This window comes from Centropristis striata, chromosome 9 (genome assembly GCF_030273125.1).
Source record: "Centropristis striata isolate RG_2023a ecotype Rhode Island chromosome 9, C.striata_1.0, whole genome shotgun sequence".
In the NCBI taxonomy this organism is placed as follows: Eukaryota; Metazoa; Chordata; class Actinopteri; order Perciformes; family Serranidae; genus Centropristis; species Centropristis striata.
The window spans coordinates 35,161,122-35,181,557 of NC_081525.1; the positions used below are offsets into that span (position 1 = coordinate 35,161,122).

Here is a 20,436-nt window from a genome sequence, read left to right on the forward strand (position 1 = left end):
ATGTGCTGAGGCTATGTTTGTTTTTTGTAGTGAAGTACCTTGGCCTGCTGGCCATGTCAAAGATCCTGAAGACCCACCCCAAGTCAGTGCAGTCTCATAAGGACCTCATCCTGCAGTGTCTGGATGACAAGGACGAGTCCATCCGCCTGAGAGCTCTGGACCTGCTCTATGGCATGGTATGAAGCAAAGACGTTTGTTTTTACACATCAGTTTTACATCAACATTTTTCTTCTAAATTAGATTTTTGATATCATCTTTTTAATAATATAATCTCGTTATCACTGTAAGTTTCAGTTCCATTCTTGGCTAGACAGAAAAACTTTTAGCCATAGCTACTGGTAAATGTAGACTTCATACTGTTTTATAAGACCTAATTTACTTTATCATAAACTAAAATGGCAAATAGATGGCATGAAAACGTAGTGTAACAGGTTTATTCCAAACCAGTGGGTGTTTGATATATAATGTTCTATTTACCAATATTGTGATTTATCTTCTATTTTGAGGACATTTTGTCTCCAAGGAAAAACATGTTTTTAACCTTGTTTATATGTCCATTTGGTGTTGGCTAAGCATTTCCAGCTTTTTACCATTAGGTGTTTTTGGCCCGGAAGAAATACAAATTGCTGGTTGTGGTAGTAATAGCAGTTGCTGTGTAAACTTCTTGATAGCAGACTGGATTTAACTCTCTAGGGGTCTCTCTGACAGGATGATGTCCGTTGGAAAAACATCTGCTGAAAACACCCCATTAGTAAATTTATGGTCTAAATATTGCCTATCACAGTCTTTTTTAAATGAATGGAGTATGCTATGCATATAGTTAATCATTTCAATTTCTGAACCGCCTGGTCTTCATCATTTGTGTGTACTAATTTTTTGAGACCGTACTAAATATGTTTGCAGAGCACAAACGCATTCAATTAAGAATATTTTGATGAATTACAGATTCAGTTGCAAGTTAACAGTCGATCAAACAACATAAACAAGCTAGAAAATTTCCTCTGGGGAAATTCTGAAAGGGCCACGGGGGCTATTGCCGGTGTGTATACACTATGATGAGATTATTCAGAGATTTTAAACAATTAATACTAGTAATGTTATGATACTATATTATATATAAGGAGCACACATGAACATTCCGTGCAATACACACCCATTATAATCTCAGAATTTCTCCAAAAATGATCATGGTCTTTGAACAGGGATTGATAAAAAACTATATGACCTATCGAAACGTGGATTAATACACCGATACACAAGACTTGTGTCTACTGTTTTACGTTTAAATTGAGTCTCTAGGTGAAATTATGCCGGAGAAGTAGATGTTTGAAAATCTCCAATTATTGTTCTTTTTCACTCATTTTTTTCCGGCCGTCCCATTCACTTCAATGCAAAATTTTGGGCAGTTTTTCGCGACTTGTGTAGAGAAAAGTAATAGCACACCGATCCCGATCAAACCGCACATTTTTATATATATTTTGTCCTGCAACTCTTAGAGTTGTAGGACTAGTAACAGGACAAAATTGTGTCCGGAAGAGGAAGAAGAAAAAAAAATCCACAGTATAACAATAGTGATCGGGGCGATTGCACCGAGCACTGGTCCCTACAGCTATTGCTCCGTGGCCCTAATAAAAGAGATGAACTACACAACTACCATTCTGATATGTTTGCCTGTCGCTGATTTTGTTGCACAACAGATTCAAACAAAAATTATATAACGTCTCCTTAAATGCACGATTTAACTTTTTGAGATTCACGTTTGTGTATTTAAATGTGATCGGTTTTATATTGTGTTCTGCTCTCACAGGTATCCAAGAAGAACTTGATGGAGATTGTAAAGAAGCTGATGCTACATGTGGACAAAGCAGAAGGAACCACCTACAGAGATGAGCTGCTCACCAAGATCATCGACATCTGCAGCCAGAGCAACTACCAGTACATTACCAACTTTGAATGGTCAGTTTCTCTACACCAACAATGTGACAACAAGTCTGACAACATTGCAACATTTGTGTCATCTTTTTGTGTGTTCCTCTCAATAACATGCATTGCACCTCCTCATATCTGCTTGACAGGTACATCAGTATTCTCGTGGAGCTGACCCGGTTAGAGGGAACACGGCACGGCCACCTCATCGCCTCGCAGATGCTTGATGTAGCTATCCGGGTCAAAGCCATCCGGGTCTTTGCCGTGGCCCAGATGGCCACTCTGCTGGACAACGCCCACCTGTTGACTGGCAACGTGCAGCGAAAGGGCATCTGTGAAGTGTTGTATGCAGCAGCTTGGATCTGCGGTGAATTCTCAGAGTATGTTGATTTTTTTTCTTCGGGATGCCCGCTTAAGCACACCAGTATAAGCTGGCTTAGTAAATAGACAAATGCGAAGGTAAACTTTAAGTAATTCAACAACCCTGCATTACAGTTTCATGATGATAATATGGTATCCCATGACCCCAGTAGCCTGTAACAATAAATCCATAAGAAGATGACTGACAGCTTGGTTTAGATAATGGGCTTCCCATCTCTGTGTTTCCTTCATCTTTTAACATTCAAGCTAGCCTAAACCTGACTTACAATGCTCGTCTGTCTCTAAATTGAACACATTGACAACTTGTGTAATCTATAATATTCAGTTTTTGGCATACCCAAAAGAAAAGGCTTATTACAGAAGAACTGTAAGGACAAACGTTTTTTCTGAAAATGTGCTTGTTTCGCATGTGGCTAAAACACAATCATAACTTAAACAGTTTAAATTTTCTACATCTTTTCAACCACATCTGTATAACATTTCAGACCTAACCTTATAGAAGGTAGGGAGTTTGTGGTGTCACTGGTTAGACTCTATACTATGAAGCATGTTCATTTTTAAAAAGGTATGTGGTAACTTTAGACTCATACTACATATCTATGAAGGGTGTTTAAAAAAAAGCTGCTCACAGGTGGGCAGGTGGGTTTTAAGAGGTTAAGAAATACAGCAAGAATAACTGACATTATAAAGTGCTTCTTTTCATGAAATAATCATGAAATACTACAATGCTGTACTAGAAATTGCATCAGTATTATTAATGAATGTAGTTTTTAATCAGGCCTTTCTCTAAATCCTCCTCCTCTGTAGACATCTTGAGAACCCGATGCAGACGCTAGAAGCCATGCTGCGGCCTAAGGTGGCCACCCTCCCGGGCCACATCCAGGCGGTGTATGTGCAAAATGCAGCCAAACTGTTTGCCACCGTGCTGAAGATCCAGGAGGGGAACACGGACGGCACCGCAGCGCAGGAAACCAGCCAGCTAATGATCGAGAGGCTGCCGCTGTTTGTCCAGAGCGCCAACCTGGAGGTGCAGGAGAGGGTAAGAAACAGATATCCATATAAGTCACAACCTACGTGTTCACATTTAATAAATGACCCTGCTAATTACCCTGTCTGCCAAACCTTCTGTCCTGTCCTCAGGCGTCTTGCATCCTGCAGCTGGTCAAGTACATCCAGAAACTGCAACAGAAGGACGTGGAAGTAGCGGAGGAAGTCATCGCACTGTTTGCTGGAGAACTCAACCCTGTAGCCCCCAAGGCACAGAAGAAAGTGCCTGTTCCTGAAGGGTGAGTTGGCTCCGTACACAAGGAACACCCTTAAACACATTAAAAATACTAAAACCCATAACACTGATTGATGCCATTGTCGTCCACAAGCAAGATTAGCTGTATGTCTCTGAGTCTCGGTGAAGTATAACGGAGTTTCTTTGTGCAGTCTGGACTTGGATGCCTGGATCAACGAGCCTCCATCTGAGAGCGAGTCTGAGGATGAGCAGCCAAAGGCTATTTTTACCAAGGAGGAGACCAAACACTCCCGCCCCCGTCACACAGAGGTGGACGAGAAGGAGCTGGCAAGGGTGAGTAGCTTGATGATTGTAGCATTGATGAACTGAGCAACATTGTTTTATGAATTGTATAGATGAACAGTTGTGCATATACATGGTTGGCAGGGTTATTGAAAAATATAAGCCAAAATGATTATGAATTAGCTGTTTAAACAGTGTAGCTAGTATCACAATATTAAAGTAGCATAACTTGATTACTTTCTCTTATTTTTTGGATTATCTCAACACCAAATATGCAAATTAGATGTTGAGTCCTTGGACGGTGACAGCATTTTCACAGCTGGAAGGCAGGACTTGCACTTTACTGTGATATTGTTCCCCTTTTCTGCTTTAAATACAAAATAATGGCAAAATTTCCACCCAGTGAAAGGATATTTTCACTAACGTTAGAGTCTGTGAAAATGAATTGGAAACTGTTAGCTATGGTTTCATTTGACACAAGGGTGGTGTTGTGTTACATTGTGTGCTCTTGTGTGTGGTAATACATCATTCTGTAAAAAAAACAATTTTAATAGTTCTATCAGTAATCTGAATTTGTCTTTTATTTCTGTAACTTATATTTTGTAATATAATTATGTAACATCGTACCATCCATTTCTTTATTCTCCAAGCCCTTTCATATATATTTGACCACTTGTGACTGGAAATAGTCGAGACATTCATACTTGATGCAAAAATTAGACATAAAGGAGTTTTTCTTTCTTGCAGTCCTCGTCTTCAAAACAATATTGACTTTTTCTGAGTTTTACTGTGAATGTGGTTTCCCATGTGGTTTTCCTTTTTATGCTGAACTGAGTAGGCTGTGCCTTCATTGATTGATTCATGTAACTGTTTTATTTTTTTCACCCTCTCCCAGAGGAGAGAAGCCAGAAAGCAGGAGCAAGCCAACAACCCATTCTACATCAAGGCCTCCCCGTCCTCTCAGAAGGTGAGACATGTCTCTGTTGTATAACTAATCACTACAGAATATCAGATACATGAAATTTGACTTGTGTATGAAAGTTATAGACTAAAAAACAGTGTGTGTGACGCACGTGTCATGTTTTAAATTAATGTCTCCTCTGTGTAGGTGTACCAGGAGGCCCCTGGAGTGGAGCACATCCCAGTCGTGCAGATTGACCTCAGTGTGCCTCTCAAAGTCCCAGGTAGCACACACTGTCTCAACACTAACAAAAAACACTAATTTCACTCTCATAACTTTAAAATTGTATAGAAATCAAAATGGCTTCCTTTACTTTCATCATACTAGAGGTTATGCTAAAATAATAACAAATGGTATACTGCCACGGTTCAGCTTTGCCTTTTTTTCTTGCTTCTATTAAAATATGACACATTACATGTTGCCGTCTCTGTCCCCACAGGTCTGCCAATGTCTGACCAATACGTGAAACTGGAGGAGGAGCGCCGGCAGAAAGAGAGAGCGGAGAAGAAGAAGAAGGAGAAGAAGAAGAGGAAAGAAAAGCGCAGCGGACGAGGGAAGAAACATGATTCAGGCCCAGAGAGCGAGGAGGACATCACGCCTGCGCACATGGTCGACATTGTTACCGAGGAGATGCCAGAGGTACGCTGGAGCTGTGAAGTTTTATATTGACAGGCATCATGACTCATAATGACTAAATACTTTTGATTTCAATGTAGTGCTGCACACTAGACAGTATCAAGTATTTTTACTCTACGTAAGACTGGAATGTACTATAAAAAGATGAAATGATTGTGCTTGTTCATGTTAATACATCACTCTGACTTTATAAACTGTATGAATGTCGACATGTATCTCGTAAATACTATAATCGTTTGCTTGGTTTATTGGGTTCTCAGCTCTGAGACAGCTGAGACTGGAAGTCAATATGTAAACAGATGTCTTCACATTTTCTGTGTCTTGGAAATAGATTTATTTAGAAAATTATAAACTCTGTTTAACTGATCTCACCCTGTCATTCCTTCAGAATGCCTTACCCAGTGATGATGATGACAAAGACCCCAATGATCCTCATAAAGCCCTGGACATCGACCTGGACAAGTGAGTCCACACTGTGTAGATGTATATGTCCTCTATTTAATTTTTAATTTTATTGTGGTGTCGGAATAATCTGAAAGATTTGTTTTCTCTGGGGAAAATTCATGTGAACGCCCCCGCATGTCGGAAAAACAACTCGGAAAATTGCCAAAAAAACACCGAAAAATTGTCGGACAGAAGTAAATGTTTTTACGACTTGTAATAAACTTTTTATGAATTTACCTATTGGATATCAAATATCATCAAACGTTCAAAAGTAACTTGGTAATATGGTATTGGGTTGTAACTGTTCACATAGATTAGTTTGAAAAGTTATTTATTACATTAACCCTTATCATAAGTCGGGTAAAGCAATATTTTAGTGGTTAACAGATATATAGATATTATAGATATATGTGTTATTTAAATGCTGTGAGCAATAACATACAACACATCTTCTTTGATGTGTTGATGTTGTTTCCTCAATATGACCCAAAGGTCATGAACACAGCGTAATCGGAAGAACAACTTTCCAACTGAAGCACGTCAATTTACCATTAATATTAAAATATCTGAAACCCATCATTTCTACATCTGATTGAGCCAATCAACCAATCATTAAAACTTTGATTTCCTGTCCAAATTCAGAGCTGAGGAACACTGAAGTTGAATCTTGTGTGGCTTATTTAAATCTGGATATTTTTTCTCACCCTGACTATTTCCTAGCCCGTCCGTCTGTAGTGTCACAGCCGATGTGACTCGGCCCTTTCTCTCCTCTCACTCCTTCTCATGGCGTTCTGCTTTCTGCTTCCTCTTTTCTATGCCTACACACACCCATTACTGCCTCTTTGCGTGGGCAGCCTGTTGGAGTCTGCTGGGCGCAGGTGAGTAGCATCCCAGCTGCAGGACCTGGGCTCCGACTTTAAATGGATTGCCTTTCTGTTTCTCTCTTCTATTTCTCTCTAAATAGCTTTGTTGCTCGTCTCAATAACTTCACTGTCCTTTTCTCTCCTCATCTCAAATCTGCAGAACCTGCTGCCCTTTTCTGCTCTTCTTTCCCTGTAGTTTCAATTTCTAATGTAGCCTTTGACCTAATATAATATCCACTATCTTTCTCTTACCCTGCTTCCTTTTCTAAACTTCTATAAGCTTGATAATATTAGCAGCACATCACTCCATTTCAAAACAAACTATCTATACGATATATATATCTATATCTCTATATATCTTTAGAGATATAGATATAGATATAAAGATATATATAATCTTAAATAACAGTTACATTCTATAGCAAACAAAAATAAATAAGTTGATTATTAACTTGCTGCTGCTGATATTCTCGGGACTTAATCTTTCGCCACCTGACCCCCTGGAATAGGCTCTTAAAAGCATTTTTGTTTTTCTTTGAAAAGATCATCAGCATCAATATGCTTTTAAGAAACTTATCCCAGGGGTTAGGTCCTCTAACTCATTTTGCTCATATCTTTAAGATCCTCCGTAGTTCAGCAGACTTGCCATGCCTCCAAATTCCCACCAGGTGTTTTTTTTTAAGTGGTTTCTCCTTGCCTGGCTTTAGTCGAAATATCAAGCAGATATGCCCATAGACCGATGATATGATTTACAGTAAATCATTGGTTATTTTAATAATTTTGAGGTTAAACTCTTGTGTATTTTTACAAACACAAAAGTTTATCAGTTTGAAAACTTTACAAAGACATTATACTTTATATTTAATTTAATTTAAGTTGCAAAGGATTAGTGCGTTCTGTTTTAATGACATATTAGACAACGTCACAACTTTTCTTGAATAAATGAAGAGCAAAGATTGTGCAGGAGTTATTGTAAACATCTGGAAGAAACGGTCTGCAGAATATACATTTCTGCCATGTCTTTAACTGTGACTCAATGAAATAATTTATTTGCAGTAAAGCAAAACATAACAAAAATAAATGCATCTTGAACACTCAGTAAAGCTAAACTGCAAAAATGGACAAATAACAAGCACAGGAATTATTACCTGGGGCTTTATAGAGAATAACCAGCAGGGGGCTGTAGTGCATGTGGTTATTGCTTGAAAGGGTCGGGCATGGGGAAATAAACTTGACATCTCTTATTAGTTCAGTATGGAGGAATTTATTGGTATAGTTTCTAGCTGTCTGGGAAGTTCTAGTGCTTCTAGCTCTGCCAGAAGAATGGCTTAATGCGGTGCTTTGAATGAAACCTGCCTGCTGCACAGTGCACAACGTGCCTGAATACTGTGGATTGCTCTTCTAACAGATTCATACTTGCTACTAAAAATTCATGAAGATAATGGCATTAACTCCAGATGGACAATGATCGCCTCACAAGTCCTCACGTGTATCGGTGCATTTTTGTTTGTCCAGGCCACTTGCCGACAGTGAGAAGCTGCCGGTCAGGGCACACCGGGCAGCAGAGGCTCTCAAAAGCCCAACTGAAGATGGAGACGCAGAGAGTGCCGCTTCACAGGAGCCCAAGAAGAAGAGCAGCAAAGAAAAGAGAGACAAGAAGAAGGATAAAGACAGGGATAGGAAGGTGAGGGTTAAATGTCAACAGGATTGTGCTTTTTTTTTTCTTCCTGGCAACCACATTCACCTCATTCTGTCCAACTGATGAAACTGCTTCTGAAAACCAGTAAATCAGATTTATGGAGCGGTTCGAGCGAGGGGGGGGGAAACAACAAGGAGCTGTCAACTGTTATGATGTGATGAGTCAGAGGTTGTGGTTCTCAACCTTGTTGTGACACAGAGCTGAATTTATTCTCCTGTTGTTTTGCAGAAGAGCAAGGAAGAGAAGAAGAAGAAGAAGAAGCACAAACATGAAGAAAAGGGGGAGGATCTTCTCGGGGTCCCGGAAGAAGAACCTGTGGTCCAATCAGAAGAAGCCAATGAGGTGGCTGCACCGCCCGACTCCACCACTGCTGAGGTATGTTCTTCCAAAGGGGTGGAGCGAGCCTTTTCCTACCTATCAACAGTAACAGAGTTTATGTCAAAGATCTGATTTGACCCAGAATAATCTGATTTAAAATTCACGATGAAAGATGGCTGTAGAATATCACTATATGTAGTCTACAGTTTCTGCTAAAAAGGTTACATGCATACGGATATCTTTGATCATTTTCATTGACTCAACACTTCCATTGCTTCCTCCCAGCCTGTCTTTCAATCAGCTTTAGTGATCAAGTATCAGTTTACTCGTAGCTGACTGCACAGCCAAATACTTGATTTATTCATGAAATAGAACAGTGTAATCTCTGTATCCTTTTTCATGAATTGTAGAAAGATACAGAACCTGTTTGGCCCTCACCCCTCTCACCTCCTCGCGCTCCTCTCCCTCCCTCCCTCTTCTAGGTTTCGGATCTGGATTTCTGGCTCTCAAACACTCCAGTGCCCTCTAACGCCCAGGTTGAGTCACCCCCCTCTCTCTCTCTCTCTCTCTCCTTCTCCTTCCCTCATCTCCAGTTTATACATTCCTCTTTCATAGCTCCATAATTTATTGATCTACCTCTTGGCTTGGGTGGCATTTATTTTTTCACATTGTCATACTTTCCTGTCATTTCACGAGGGTATATGTGTACATGACGGTATTTGTTTGTTTTTTTTATTTAAAAGGGAAAAAATTAAAATGTAAATATACAGTTAGCCTACTTAGAAAATATGCTGGGTTGACACTTGAATACTAGCGCAGGCAGTACTAGTAAACGTCCTGCCTCCATACAACCAGAGCCCATAGCTCTGTGCCATCCTGTGTAGCATTAAAGAATGGCGAAATTATAAAGGTAGTCTGCTTGTCCACTAGTTAGCTAGCCTTCATGCTACACTGGTTATTAAAAATGAGCCCATTAGCAGTATAGTGGTCTAAGAGTCCCTCTACTCCCCTCAGCTACAAGACTTTTTGACCGGAAGGAGAGCAGCCTGAAGCTATGATGAAAAACAGGTTGCTAGCTAGCCCACAAGCCATTAAATGGTATCAATACCGATGTTATTGACGTTTCATCTTGGCAAAAAACAAAAACATGCCTGTTCCACCGGATACTGACCATTGGTGGCACATTCTGTGCACCACAATACATCACCTCAACATATCATCTCATGCATCTGTTTAATAGAAAGAGCAGCGTTTGTCTTTCTGACGGTACTGACAATTACACCATTGGGAGTTATATATTTATTTTTTCATTTTGAAAAGGCAATATTACATAGTGTGCACAAATCTTTTCAATCTTTATCTATGTCTATCTATATCACATATATGGAGACGCATAGGCACAATGAAGCAAACAACTCAGTTCTCAGGGATTCTTTCAGTCCACGATCTTCACCTCCTGGTTAAATGTTAATTTGTCATATAGGTTTGATATTTTCATACAGGTGCATCATCCTAACTGCTTGTATGTATTGCTACTTCAATCAGTGTGCAGCTTTTACACTTAACCTTCATACATATGCCCGTCACACACATTGTTAAGAACTTAACTATAAACAGTTGAGTCAAGCTAGCTTACATTTCTACCATTCACTTCAGGAAGAGAGAAAGAAAAAATAAATTAGTGGAGTTGTACAGAGTCTGCTCGTATTAGGATTTCTATAACCAATACAATCTGTAATGCCTTTAAACCACCCAAGTCTACCTCATATGTTGGTTTTTGTTTTCCCTCTATTGCCTCTTGGTTTGGATCAGTTGTTTTTTCACATCTTTAGCACCTTCATCACCTTTTCGACATGACTTCCTGTCTTTCACAGGTCACATAACACTCTCCTCTCTCATTCTCCAGCCTTCCTCTGTTTTGCAGCATGCCTGTGTGCACAGTATGTGTGTTTTTGTCTCACAATGCCAGTGGTTCTTTTCCTCAGCTTTTGTTTTGCTCGCTGGGTGTCGTGTCGGTCTTGAGGTTAAAGTAGATGTCATTATTGTTGTTGTTGTGATGGTCGTGGTGACAAGTGAGGGGAGGTTGTCTGAGGTTCTCTGGAATGTGGCCTGGAGTCAGTTTCTTTTGTTCCTGTCGCCACCACGTCACCATATGCGTCCTCTGACTGCTTCCCCCCTGATCACATCATGTGTGCTCGTCTTTGTTTATGTATGAACTTTTAGGTGTCACAACTGCACACACAGAGACAGGAAACAATTGCGAAAATTCCCAAAAGTTTCATAGATGTAGAGTTAAAACTATCGTGTGGAATATATGGCCGCAGGTGGTGCTATTGAGCAGTGTTTTTTGGAGCAAGTCCCGGTTTCGCAATCACTAGTTCTGGCTGCAATATTGCACAAATTGATGTAGCAACACGTCAGCAAAGGCAATAAAGAAGAAGGCTGTTGCCTAGTAAGCAATTATGGATTAAAGATTTTTTTTTCAATATTCTGCTTTGCAGTAAATTATAGGAAAAGTTTTTCAAGACGGCGGACAGACCTTAGGAATTGATACAAACACATTGGTGAGAAATACTGCATGTAAACATATCTTCTGTTCAAAATTCAAATAATGCCATTAACTAACTTTTTTAATAATTTACATTTTAATGAATTCGTTAATAAATGTTGTAGAAAATCACTTCCTTCACATTTTTTGATCAAGGATTTGTTAACACTCCTACTGATCAAGATTAGCTGTTTTTCCCTGTTTCCAATCTTTATGCTAAGCTAAGCTAACAGATGGCTTGCTCCACGTAAATGTAGGTACAGACTTTGTTTTTCTCATCTGTAGATATTGGGTATGTGAAAACCACATCTGTCAGGCTTTGGTTTTGAGGAATTCTGATGTGAGCCGAGATGTCAGCCCCATAGAAATAGCACTTCTGACCGAGAAACCATTAAAGGACATGCCTCGACATGTCTATGTGGAGGACTTGTTTTCATATTGGTTGTCACAGTAGCATAGGCGATCAGATTTTGAGCCGTAGGGGTCTTCTATAGTATGTATGTATATATGTACAAGGATCCTGTAAATCAGGCTCTTTGTCTGTTGGCAGCTGCTAGTGTGTTGATCCAACAGCCTAAAACAAATCCTCTGCACATGTACAGATACCTACAGACAGAATGTACTTGTTGGTTTCTCTGGCAGGCGCATTTGTGGTCAGCTCATTTGGCTGGTTAGAAATCTTGCATGTGGTGCACTTGGTTTAGCAAATCAGGTTTATATTTGTGGTGTCACAGAGCTTGTAGGTTGCAGCTGATCACAAATTACTTTTTTATGAATGAATGAATGAATGAATGAAGTCCCTATCTTCACTTTCTTCTCTCAACACCGAAGTGGCAAACACTACTGCATGTGCTTCATCCTATGTTCGCTCACTTCTAATGCATGTGTCTATCCTTGTGATGTGCGTGTGTGTTTGTGTGTGTGTGTGTGAACAGGAAACAGCAACAGTAGCAGCAGCAGAAACAGCCCCCGTGCCTGAGGCAGCCTCTGGCGCAGCACCAGACTCCGAGCCTGATGAGCCCAAAGACACCGAAGCAGAGGAGACCGTGAGTCACCACTCATGATGTGATAATTACCAAGTAAAATGTTTGACTGCTGTGATAGAGCGCCCAGTTCACAGTGACCTGACAGGATGCAGCACGCTGGCAGCACTTACACTCACACGTTGGCGTAAATGATATACCACGGACCTGTCAGTTCTTATGTGGTCTCTGGATGAATATCTCTTCCAGTAACCATGTTTCATTACTAAATCAGCCTCTAGATTTATTATTTCTTAAATTGTTTTCATTAATAAAGGATTTAAGGGATTATGCTTAATTTACAGTGCAACCACAACATTATGGATGCATAAAGTCTTCCCTGTTGTGCATAAAAGGAAAATAAAAATGCTAATAAGTGCAATACGTCAAGATCCAGGCAAAATAGTGGTAATGGCATATATAATGTATTATAAACCAGTAAACCACTATAATAAATGAAAACATAAAATAAAAAAGGAAATAATCACACACATATATATGAATCATGTAAAAAAAAAGACATATTTGTTTAACATATTAATTGTCAAAAGGAAAACTTTAGCATATTAATGTGAATGCACCAGACACAGACAGCAGTGAAAATGCAACAACCCTTTCTAATTTCTAATAAATTGTCTCCATCTTCCTTGTGGGTTTCCAATGAAAAGAAGTCATCCAAACACAAGAAGAAGAAGCAGAAAAAGGAGAAGGAAGAGAAGGAGAAGAAAAAGAAGAAGAAGCATCATCACCATCATCACCACAGTGACGGGGGTGGAGAGGAGTCGGTGCAGAACGGCACCGTGGAGGAGGAAGAGCCTCTGCCGGTCAGTGTCTGTCATCAGTCTTTAACAGCTATAAACCCAACCAGAAGTGTGAATCAAAACATTCAGCACAATCTAAAGATAGCATGTTTTTATTTGATGCACTAAAGTCAGTAGCCTCAGAGGCACAAATAACTTGATGCTACATATAGGCAGTATAATTTCTCATCATTCTCAACTGTGCCTCTTAGCTCCTCTGTTTGAACCCCCTGACTGACTGCTACACACACACACACACACACACACACACACACACACATACACACACACACACTATGTGAACCAGCTCCTGTTGCCTAGTTAGCATACAGAGTGACAGAGAACGCCTGATCTGACCCGAGCTCTTCTTTCCCTTCAGCCCATGTCCAATTACTGCCTGCTGGCTGAGAACTCCTACATCAAGATGGTGAGTGATGGCGACATGCTCCTCAAGGAGATGCATTTTCCACTGTGCTCTCACAATTCTTATTTTTTTCTTTACTCATCATCCTAAATCTTGTATCTATTATTTGGCAGCATTGCTGTCATAATAACATTTAATTTACTTATTTAATTTATTATATAAAAATCTGTATTCAGGGCTGTTCCTGTCATGAATTACAAAGCACCACATAAGGTTGTACAGAATATGTCAAAGCTTCATTCTAAGCATTCACATTTGAATTGTAAATCAACATTTGAACGGTGTGCAGCTTGTGTATTCATTCTGTTTAAACCCAGCATTTATGCACAGTTACAGATAAAGATTTAGATAAACTAATATTATTACTATTATACTAATTGTAAAATTGTATTCCAGTGGTGGCTGCGTAGGATTGTTTTCCGACATTTCCAGTTACTACAAAGTGTTATATCCAAGCTAATGGAATATTCTGCTACAATCCATATGTCTTAAGCCTCTTAAAAAAACACCAATAGTAAACGTTTATTTTGCAGTCAAAAAACACTTAATTCTGAAATTCAGTATGCACCACATGAATGTGTCAAACATCCAACTGTTCTTTATCTGGCTGATGTAATCATGTTTACATTATTTTTTTCACGTCATAATATAGAGAGAAAGATTTGCCTGGGTTTGCTTGTCACATATCACACTTCTGTATGCTTACTAAGAAAGGAAAAACATGTAAATGTAAATGGTTATTACTAATTCTAAGATCCAGGTTGTGAAAAACCTCACACATTCACTTCACATTAAGCAAAACCTTACCTTTCTTTTTAAACAAACGTGGAAGCTATCCTGCTAATTGTTCATGTTTGGGATGTTGGGAATGTGAAGGTTATGAAAGACAACAGAAGCAATTAAAAAGAAAAGAAACAATGTGTGCAGACCCTCTTCTTCTCTCTCTCTCTTTAAAGATGATGGAGGATGCTGATCAGGTACTGGTTAAAGAGTATTACATAAGCTCTTTTCTAGACATGTTTCTCTCTGTTCTTGTTCTGTGCGGACTGGCCTCCCAGGCAGACTAACCTTTCTGAGAATGATTCTGTCCTTGTGATTTTCTCCTTGTGCTCAGACTGGTTCTTGGAAACAGCAGTGTGTGCTTTGGTGTTGGGTTTATGAATCAGATTTGCTGTGTTTACTGTTTGCCTTTCTCTAAATAATCATTGCTCAGTGAGACACAAAGAGGGAGGTTTAGATGGCTTGAGTTTGTTCAGTCTTTCCTTGTGCAAATATTCATTTAATAATATGAATAATTTTATTTTTATTTTCCTCACAAAGGTAAATGACATCCAGGGAAACCTGCAGGACGGCAGTCAGGTGGTGGTCTCCGTAATATTTGAAAACAAGTGTGATAGCTTCCTCAAATCCATGGAGTTCAACGTCTTGGACTCTCTCAACTCCAAGCTGCAGAGGCCGGAGGGGTCGGGTCCACATGATGGCCTCACTGTCCCCTTCCAGCTTCCACCTGGTCAGTGATTATCTGCTAAATGCAAGAATCAATGTCCCTTAACAACATACATATACAACATGGGAATAGTCATTGTTTTTTAAACGTTTTGTAAACTCTGATTTCTTGACTGTAAACTTGTGCTTCAGGAGTGTCCAACGAGGCTCGATTTGTCTTCACCGTGCAGAGCATCGTAATGCCACAGAAACTGAAGGGAACCCTCACCTTCATAGTAAAGGTCTGACAGTAAACACACACACACACGTATTCACCCTGTAAAAAAACAAAACAACAAAAAACATTCACATCATTTTTAATCGCCATTTTATAACCTCCATAAAGTAAAGTTAAACTTTTTTGAATTACTCTGATATTCTCCACTTTTTTAAAAAATTAATTATTTTATTTTTATATGTATTATTTATTTTGCTGCTGCTGTCCCCAACATGTCAAACATAGAAATAAACCTTCAAGTTTCAATAGGAATAGTTGGATATTGTGGAGTTTTGTTACTGTAATTTTTCTTCATTTTGCTGATTCTATTTGGGTCAAAACATTTAAAGGACTTTGGGGGGTGTAGTACAGAAGCCGTGTACTTTCAACAAGACACCAGCTCCAGGTTTTTTTTTATTTTGGTAGCTTACCCTTCACCCAGATCACTCTACAGGTCCTGCAGGCCAAAAGAGAATCGTTCAAGTGCCAGGTTACTTTGTCATTGATTATCTGCATTTCTTGTTGTGTTCACACAGAATGAGGACTCCTCCACTCATGAGAAACTGGACTTCAAACTGCACTTTACCTGCACCTCCTACCTAATCACTACTCCTTGCTACAGGTTGGTGTGCCTCACTCAACATTATAAAGGAGGACAAGCTACATGCTGACAATTTTTTACATTGTTTAAGGGCTCTTCAGAACAGTCAGTAAGAAAGATAAAGGAGTGGGAGTGTTTTGAAAAAAAGGAGACTGTTGGTCATTATCATGAGAAACTTTTTCAAAATGATGGGTTCTCAAAAATAATGACTTAGTATCTCAAAATGATAAGTTGGTATCTTGAGAAAGTTTCTTATTATTTTGAGATACTAAGTCATTATTTCTAGACATTATCATTATTTTGAGAATGTGTCCAATTATTATGTCCTTTTACTAATTGAAATGGGCTTCCATTTTGACACTTGTGTCCAAAATGTATTAAGTTTCTCCTCTTGAAAGCAGGAGTAGGTTCAGTACATTTCATGTCAGTATGTACAATAGATTCTTATATTATCTGTATGGAAATATATTTTTTTATGCTTGACAGGGGTCAGTGGGTCACCCAAAACTTTAAAATGTAGCATCTGAGGATGATTAATATTTGCAGGAAATAAAATAAAAGTTTGGTTATTAGAATTGTGTAAGCTCTGTGTCTCTTGTTTTGTTTGGCTAGTGATGCGTTTGCAAAGCTGCTCGAGTCAGCTGACCTGAAGTGCAGCTCTGTCAGACTGGAGGGGGTCAGCATGCCCTTCCACCACCTCCTGGCCAGGATCTGCTTCCACCACCATTTTTCTGGTACGCAAACACACCAGGCCACACCATATAATTTTGTGACAGACTTTTGCCCTAAAACATAAAGGCACCAGATGAGTAGAGTATTCCACATCAACAATTCGGTGTTTGTGTCAGGAATTTATGTGGTGGTTTGGGTTATATGTGGATTATATGGTAAACCATGCAGTTTATAAGAGCGTCTAAGAATAATCTGATCCTGTGATTGCATGCAGTGTGACACTTTTGTTCTTTTATTTATTTTTGGATTAGTTGTGGAGAGGATCGACTCCTGTGCCTCCATGTACAGCAGGTCAATCCAGGGTCACCACGTCTGTCTCCTGGTTAAAACTGTGAGTGAACCAATGAAACTCCTCCTTTATTTTTGACATTTCATAACCAATTATCGTCATTGTGAGCTTGATTTTTTTTTCTTTCTTTTTTTTCCCTCCCCCAGTCTGGTGAGACAGTGTCCATTGACGCTAAATGTGACGAGCCGACGCTGCTCGGGAATGTGCTGGATGAGATCAAGCAGACCTTCTCTCAGTGCTGATTGTGTCCGACAGCCCCAGGGTGCCCCCCGACCCCTCCATGCCACCCTCCTCCCTCGCTGAAACACAACATAATCATGTTACGACACACTGCGGCTGGCACTTCCAGTATCGCCCTATTTATTAGTCCTCAGATTCGCAAGATTTCTACCCCCTTACCTTCTTCTTCACTCTGTTGTTCCGCTGCACTCTGAGCTCTGTGATCACTCCCCGACACTTGATGTTGTTTTACAGACTCACTGTGTACGTGAACCGTCTTCTCTGCAACGCACTTTCGTCTTTACTTCCTGGTTCGAACCCAACAGCCGCCCTGTTCCTCCCTGACTCTGACTCTACGCTGAGCTCCTGTTTCTGGATGCCGAGCGTTCTCTGCTCTTTCCTGTGTACCTCTCTCCGCCCTCCACTCTGTCGGCAAGTCAGTCTGTGACAGTCATGTAATGTATTGTTGACAACTGGACTTTTGCTGTTGATGGTTTAATTGTGATTTTACTGTTTTGAAGGTTTTTTTGTCTTTGGTTTGTTTTTGTTTTGTTGTTTTGTTTTTGTCTGAAACCTGTCTGCGCCTTTTGTCTCGCCCCCTATTTCTGCCCACTAAACATCAGTGTGCGTGCTGCTCGGCTTTGTAGGCCTGGAAAAACCATGTGACTGACTCATTCTCAGACTGCTCTTAAATGTAAAAAGGGGGACTCTAACCTGCTCGCCCACCACTGACCCTGTGCCTGAAGAGCACCAGACACTGCAGTGTGACTAGCACAGCTACATATAAGGCATGGGTTTCAAACTTCTCTCAGCTGTTGCCCTACTTGCCTTTTGGCTCAGAGCAGATCTGCTGCTGTTAGTTTAACACAGTTCTTGTGTGGCACTAGAGGTGATTTGTACAGATCAGAGATTTTGCTCTTTGCCTTAGCTGTGCAATCTGACTTACTCCAGCACTTGATGAGCCCCAACTCCCTCCCTAGTATATCTGCTCCCCGATCAACTGTGCTAAGCTGCAGTTTGACCCACCCAAGAACTTCCAACATATCATTCCTTTCACGTACCAGAGATGAATGGGATTGTTCAATTTTTTTTTAAATGGGGTTGTATACGTTTTTTTTATCCATAGTCAGTGTATTGCCTACAGTAGATTACGGTCAGCACGCCTCAAGTTTGGAAAAACGGGAAGGAATACTGGCATGGACTGCTTTGGACGGGTGCAGAAGCAAAAACATGTTGGGCACTTTTTAAAAAAATCAATATCCGTTTCAGTAAATGCTATATTTAGAATATTTCCAGCACTTTAACTTGCCATCAGACAGACATGTTTAAATAGACCTGGGTAAAACTGAAGCTGTCCATGATGCTCTCCTCAAAGCCACCAGAGTACTTTGACAAAAACAGTAATTTTACTTTGCAGAACATGGCAGTTGCTGGTCTACAGCTGCCTTGATCAGTTTGTGTGTGTGAACTTGGTTTTAAAGGGTTAGTTAGAATTCATCCAAGTCACAAAAATAACATGCACAAACTAAACAATCGAAGCAGCAGTAGACAAAACTCCCATTTACTGTGAGGTAAAATTACTGTTTTTGTTTGGAGTCTGGTGGCTTTAACATAGATCATAGATCATGGCTTCAGTTCCTTTTGGAAGAAAGGGCTGTCTTGCTGCAAGGTAAAGTAGTGATATTCCAAATATAATTTACACTTACACTAATATTTAATTTTTATATCGATAAAAAGCCATACAATGCTTACTGTAGCTTTTTCCGACTAGGGGCGTGCTGGCCGCCATCTACTGTAGGTAATACACTGACTATGAAAAAATACTAAATACAACCCTTGAAAAAATCAAACTACCCCTTTAATCTGAAGGTACAGTTTAAATATTACAGAATGAAAGTCCAGAGTAGAAGTGTACAATGTAATGTGAGATTTCACCACAGAGCAGTTTGCTGTCTGGCTTATCAGCCTCCTCTTCAACTCACAGATGGTTTGGTTAGTTGTATAGAAGATGTTATATTACTGTAATCCACAGAAGGATACTGTTATTTTTATGCTATGGTGCTGAGGGCCCTCATTAAGTCACCACATGGTCAAGTTTGTGAAAGAATGATCTGGCATAAAGAGAGCTCCCCATGTTACATCACTGTTCTGCCTCCTTTCTCTGGAAAATGGCAGAAAGTTACACTATTTTTTAATACCTTCAAGTTGCTCTCTGTAAGCAGGAAGTGGTCACTGGTTTGGGTTCCCTTTCAGTCAGTATTAGGCAACATGGCTTCTAATGTCAGGAATCATCCACTCTGTCAACAGCAGAGCAGTTTTATCTGTCTTCATGTAGAATCATGCGAGACATTTACGCCTGTGCCACTTTTGACGTTTGCATCACAGTAGCTGCACCCAGCTGGCGTCTACACAGATCAACCCCAATGTTTATTTTCCCTTCAGAAACTGCCTTGCCACTTTTTTTGTGCATTGACATGTTATGATGAACATGAACGGCCATTTTTTTTAATGGCCACCTCTCTTTTGAGGAACTTGATGTTTTAGTTTGTGTCATTCATGTCTGAAGTCACTACCTGGTCCATCACGACTTCAACTTGTAGTAGCAAGATAAAAACTGACTCGGTAGCGTCTCTGATCATATATACTGGTAAGGCCCTCCTCATATCTGTCTGCTATTGTAGATAACGACTATGATAATGATGTCTGTGACCTGAATATCGGGTCAGCCATTCCACGAGATTTTCTGTCCAGTAGTTGAGTCTGAATACTGATGTGATCAGCTGTATTTCAGGAATGTCAATAGAAAAATAAATATGTATGTATTCCCTGTTCCTGAAAACAACTGATATAAGAAAAACTGAAAAAACAGCTCCTCAAATCATACGTTGTCCTGATTCTGATCATTTTCCTGTGCATAATATTTGATTAAAATTTGTATATTGCATGATTAGGAATGTACACTTTTTATTTTCCTTTTTTTTCTGTTCCATTGACATGCTTACACAAAGAAAAACTTGTCATTCCATTTTGTCTTTTTTTCTTTATAGTTTTTTTTTTTTTAAATGAAGTTTACTTGACCATTATCTATTTTTGATGGTATTGTGTTTTTATCTATTCTAAGTTCAGACAATTAAAAAAAAAAAGGTGAAATCGTTGAATGTTTTAAATTATTAAACACGGGAAGGAACGGGGTTATATTTGGTGTCATGGCACCAAGGGCACGGGGCTCAGAATAAAAAGTTGAGTAGAGCAACAGGTCACATGAAGCAGTGTACTGAGAGGCAACCCACTGTCTTAATTCTCTATTGGTTCAGTTGTAGTGAGTTATTTTACCAGGTTTGGCTTG

The 20,436-nt window shown here is 39.6% G+C and overlaps 1 protein-coding gene across 5 annotated transcripts in view; it reads left to right on the top strand.

The window, feature by feature from the left end:
* Positions 1–20,401, top strand: part of ap3d1 (adaptor related protein complex 3 subunit delta 1) — a 32,340-nt gene extending 11,939 nt beyond the window's left edge. Inside the window, exons 12-35 of one of the 5 annotated variants that reach the window (XM_059342093.1) lie at positions 31–176; positions 1,808–1,956; positions 2,076–2,306; positions 3,115–3,346; positions 3,448–3,593; positions 3,742–3,883; positions 4,728–4,799; positions 4,941–5,016; positions 5,233–5,432; positions 5,818–5,891; positions 6,728–6,751; positions 8,252–8,420; positions 8,664–8,810; positions 9,236–9,289; positions 12,237–12,347; positions 12,992–13,147; positions 13,503–13,550; positions 14,504–14,524; positions 14,868–15,057; positions 15,186–15,274; positions 15,786–15,871; positions 16,463–16,584; positions 16,834–16,913; positions 17,018–20,401. In XM_059342093.1, coding sequence (XP_059198076.1) covers positions 31–176; positions 1,808–1,956; positions 2,076–2,306; positions 3,115–3,346; positions 3,448–3,593; positions 3,742–3,883; positions 4,728–4,799; positions 4,941–5,016; positions 5,233–5,432; positions 5,818–5,891; positions 6,728–6,751; positions 8,252–8,420; positions 8,664–8,810; positions 9,236–9,289; positions 12,237–12,347; positions 12,992–13,147; positions 13,503–13,550; positions 14,504–14,524; positions 14,868–15,057; positions 15,186–15,274; positions 15,786–15,871; positions 16,463–16,584; positions 16,834–16,913; positions 17,018–17,113 — 2,861 coding nt within the window. In that variant the 3' untranslated portion in view covers positions 17,114–20,401. The remainder of the gene's footprint in view (positions 1–30; positions 177–1,807; positions 1,957–2,075; positions 2,307–3,114; positions 3,347–3,447; positions 3,594–3,741; positions 3,884–4,727; positions 4,800–4,940; positions 5,017–5,232; positions 5,433–5,817; positions 5,892–6,727; positions 6,752–8,251; positions 8,421–8,663; positions 8,811–9,235; positions 9,290–12,236; positions 12,348–12,991; positions 13,148–13,502; positions 13,551–14,503; positions 14,525–14,867; positions 15,058–15,185; positions 15,275–15,785; positions 15,872–16,462; positions 16,585–16,833; positions 16,914–17,017) is intronic. The other 4 variants (XM_059342094.1, XM_059342098.1, XM_059342095.1 and 1 more) reach the window with 4 other exon arrangements.
* Positions 20,402–20,436: the final 35 nt, after the last annotated feature.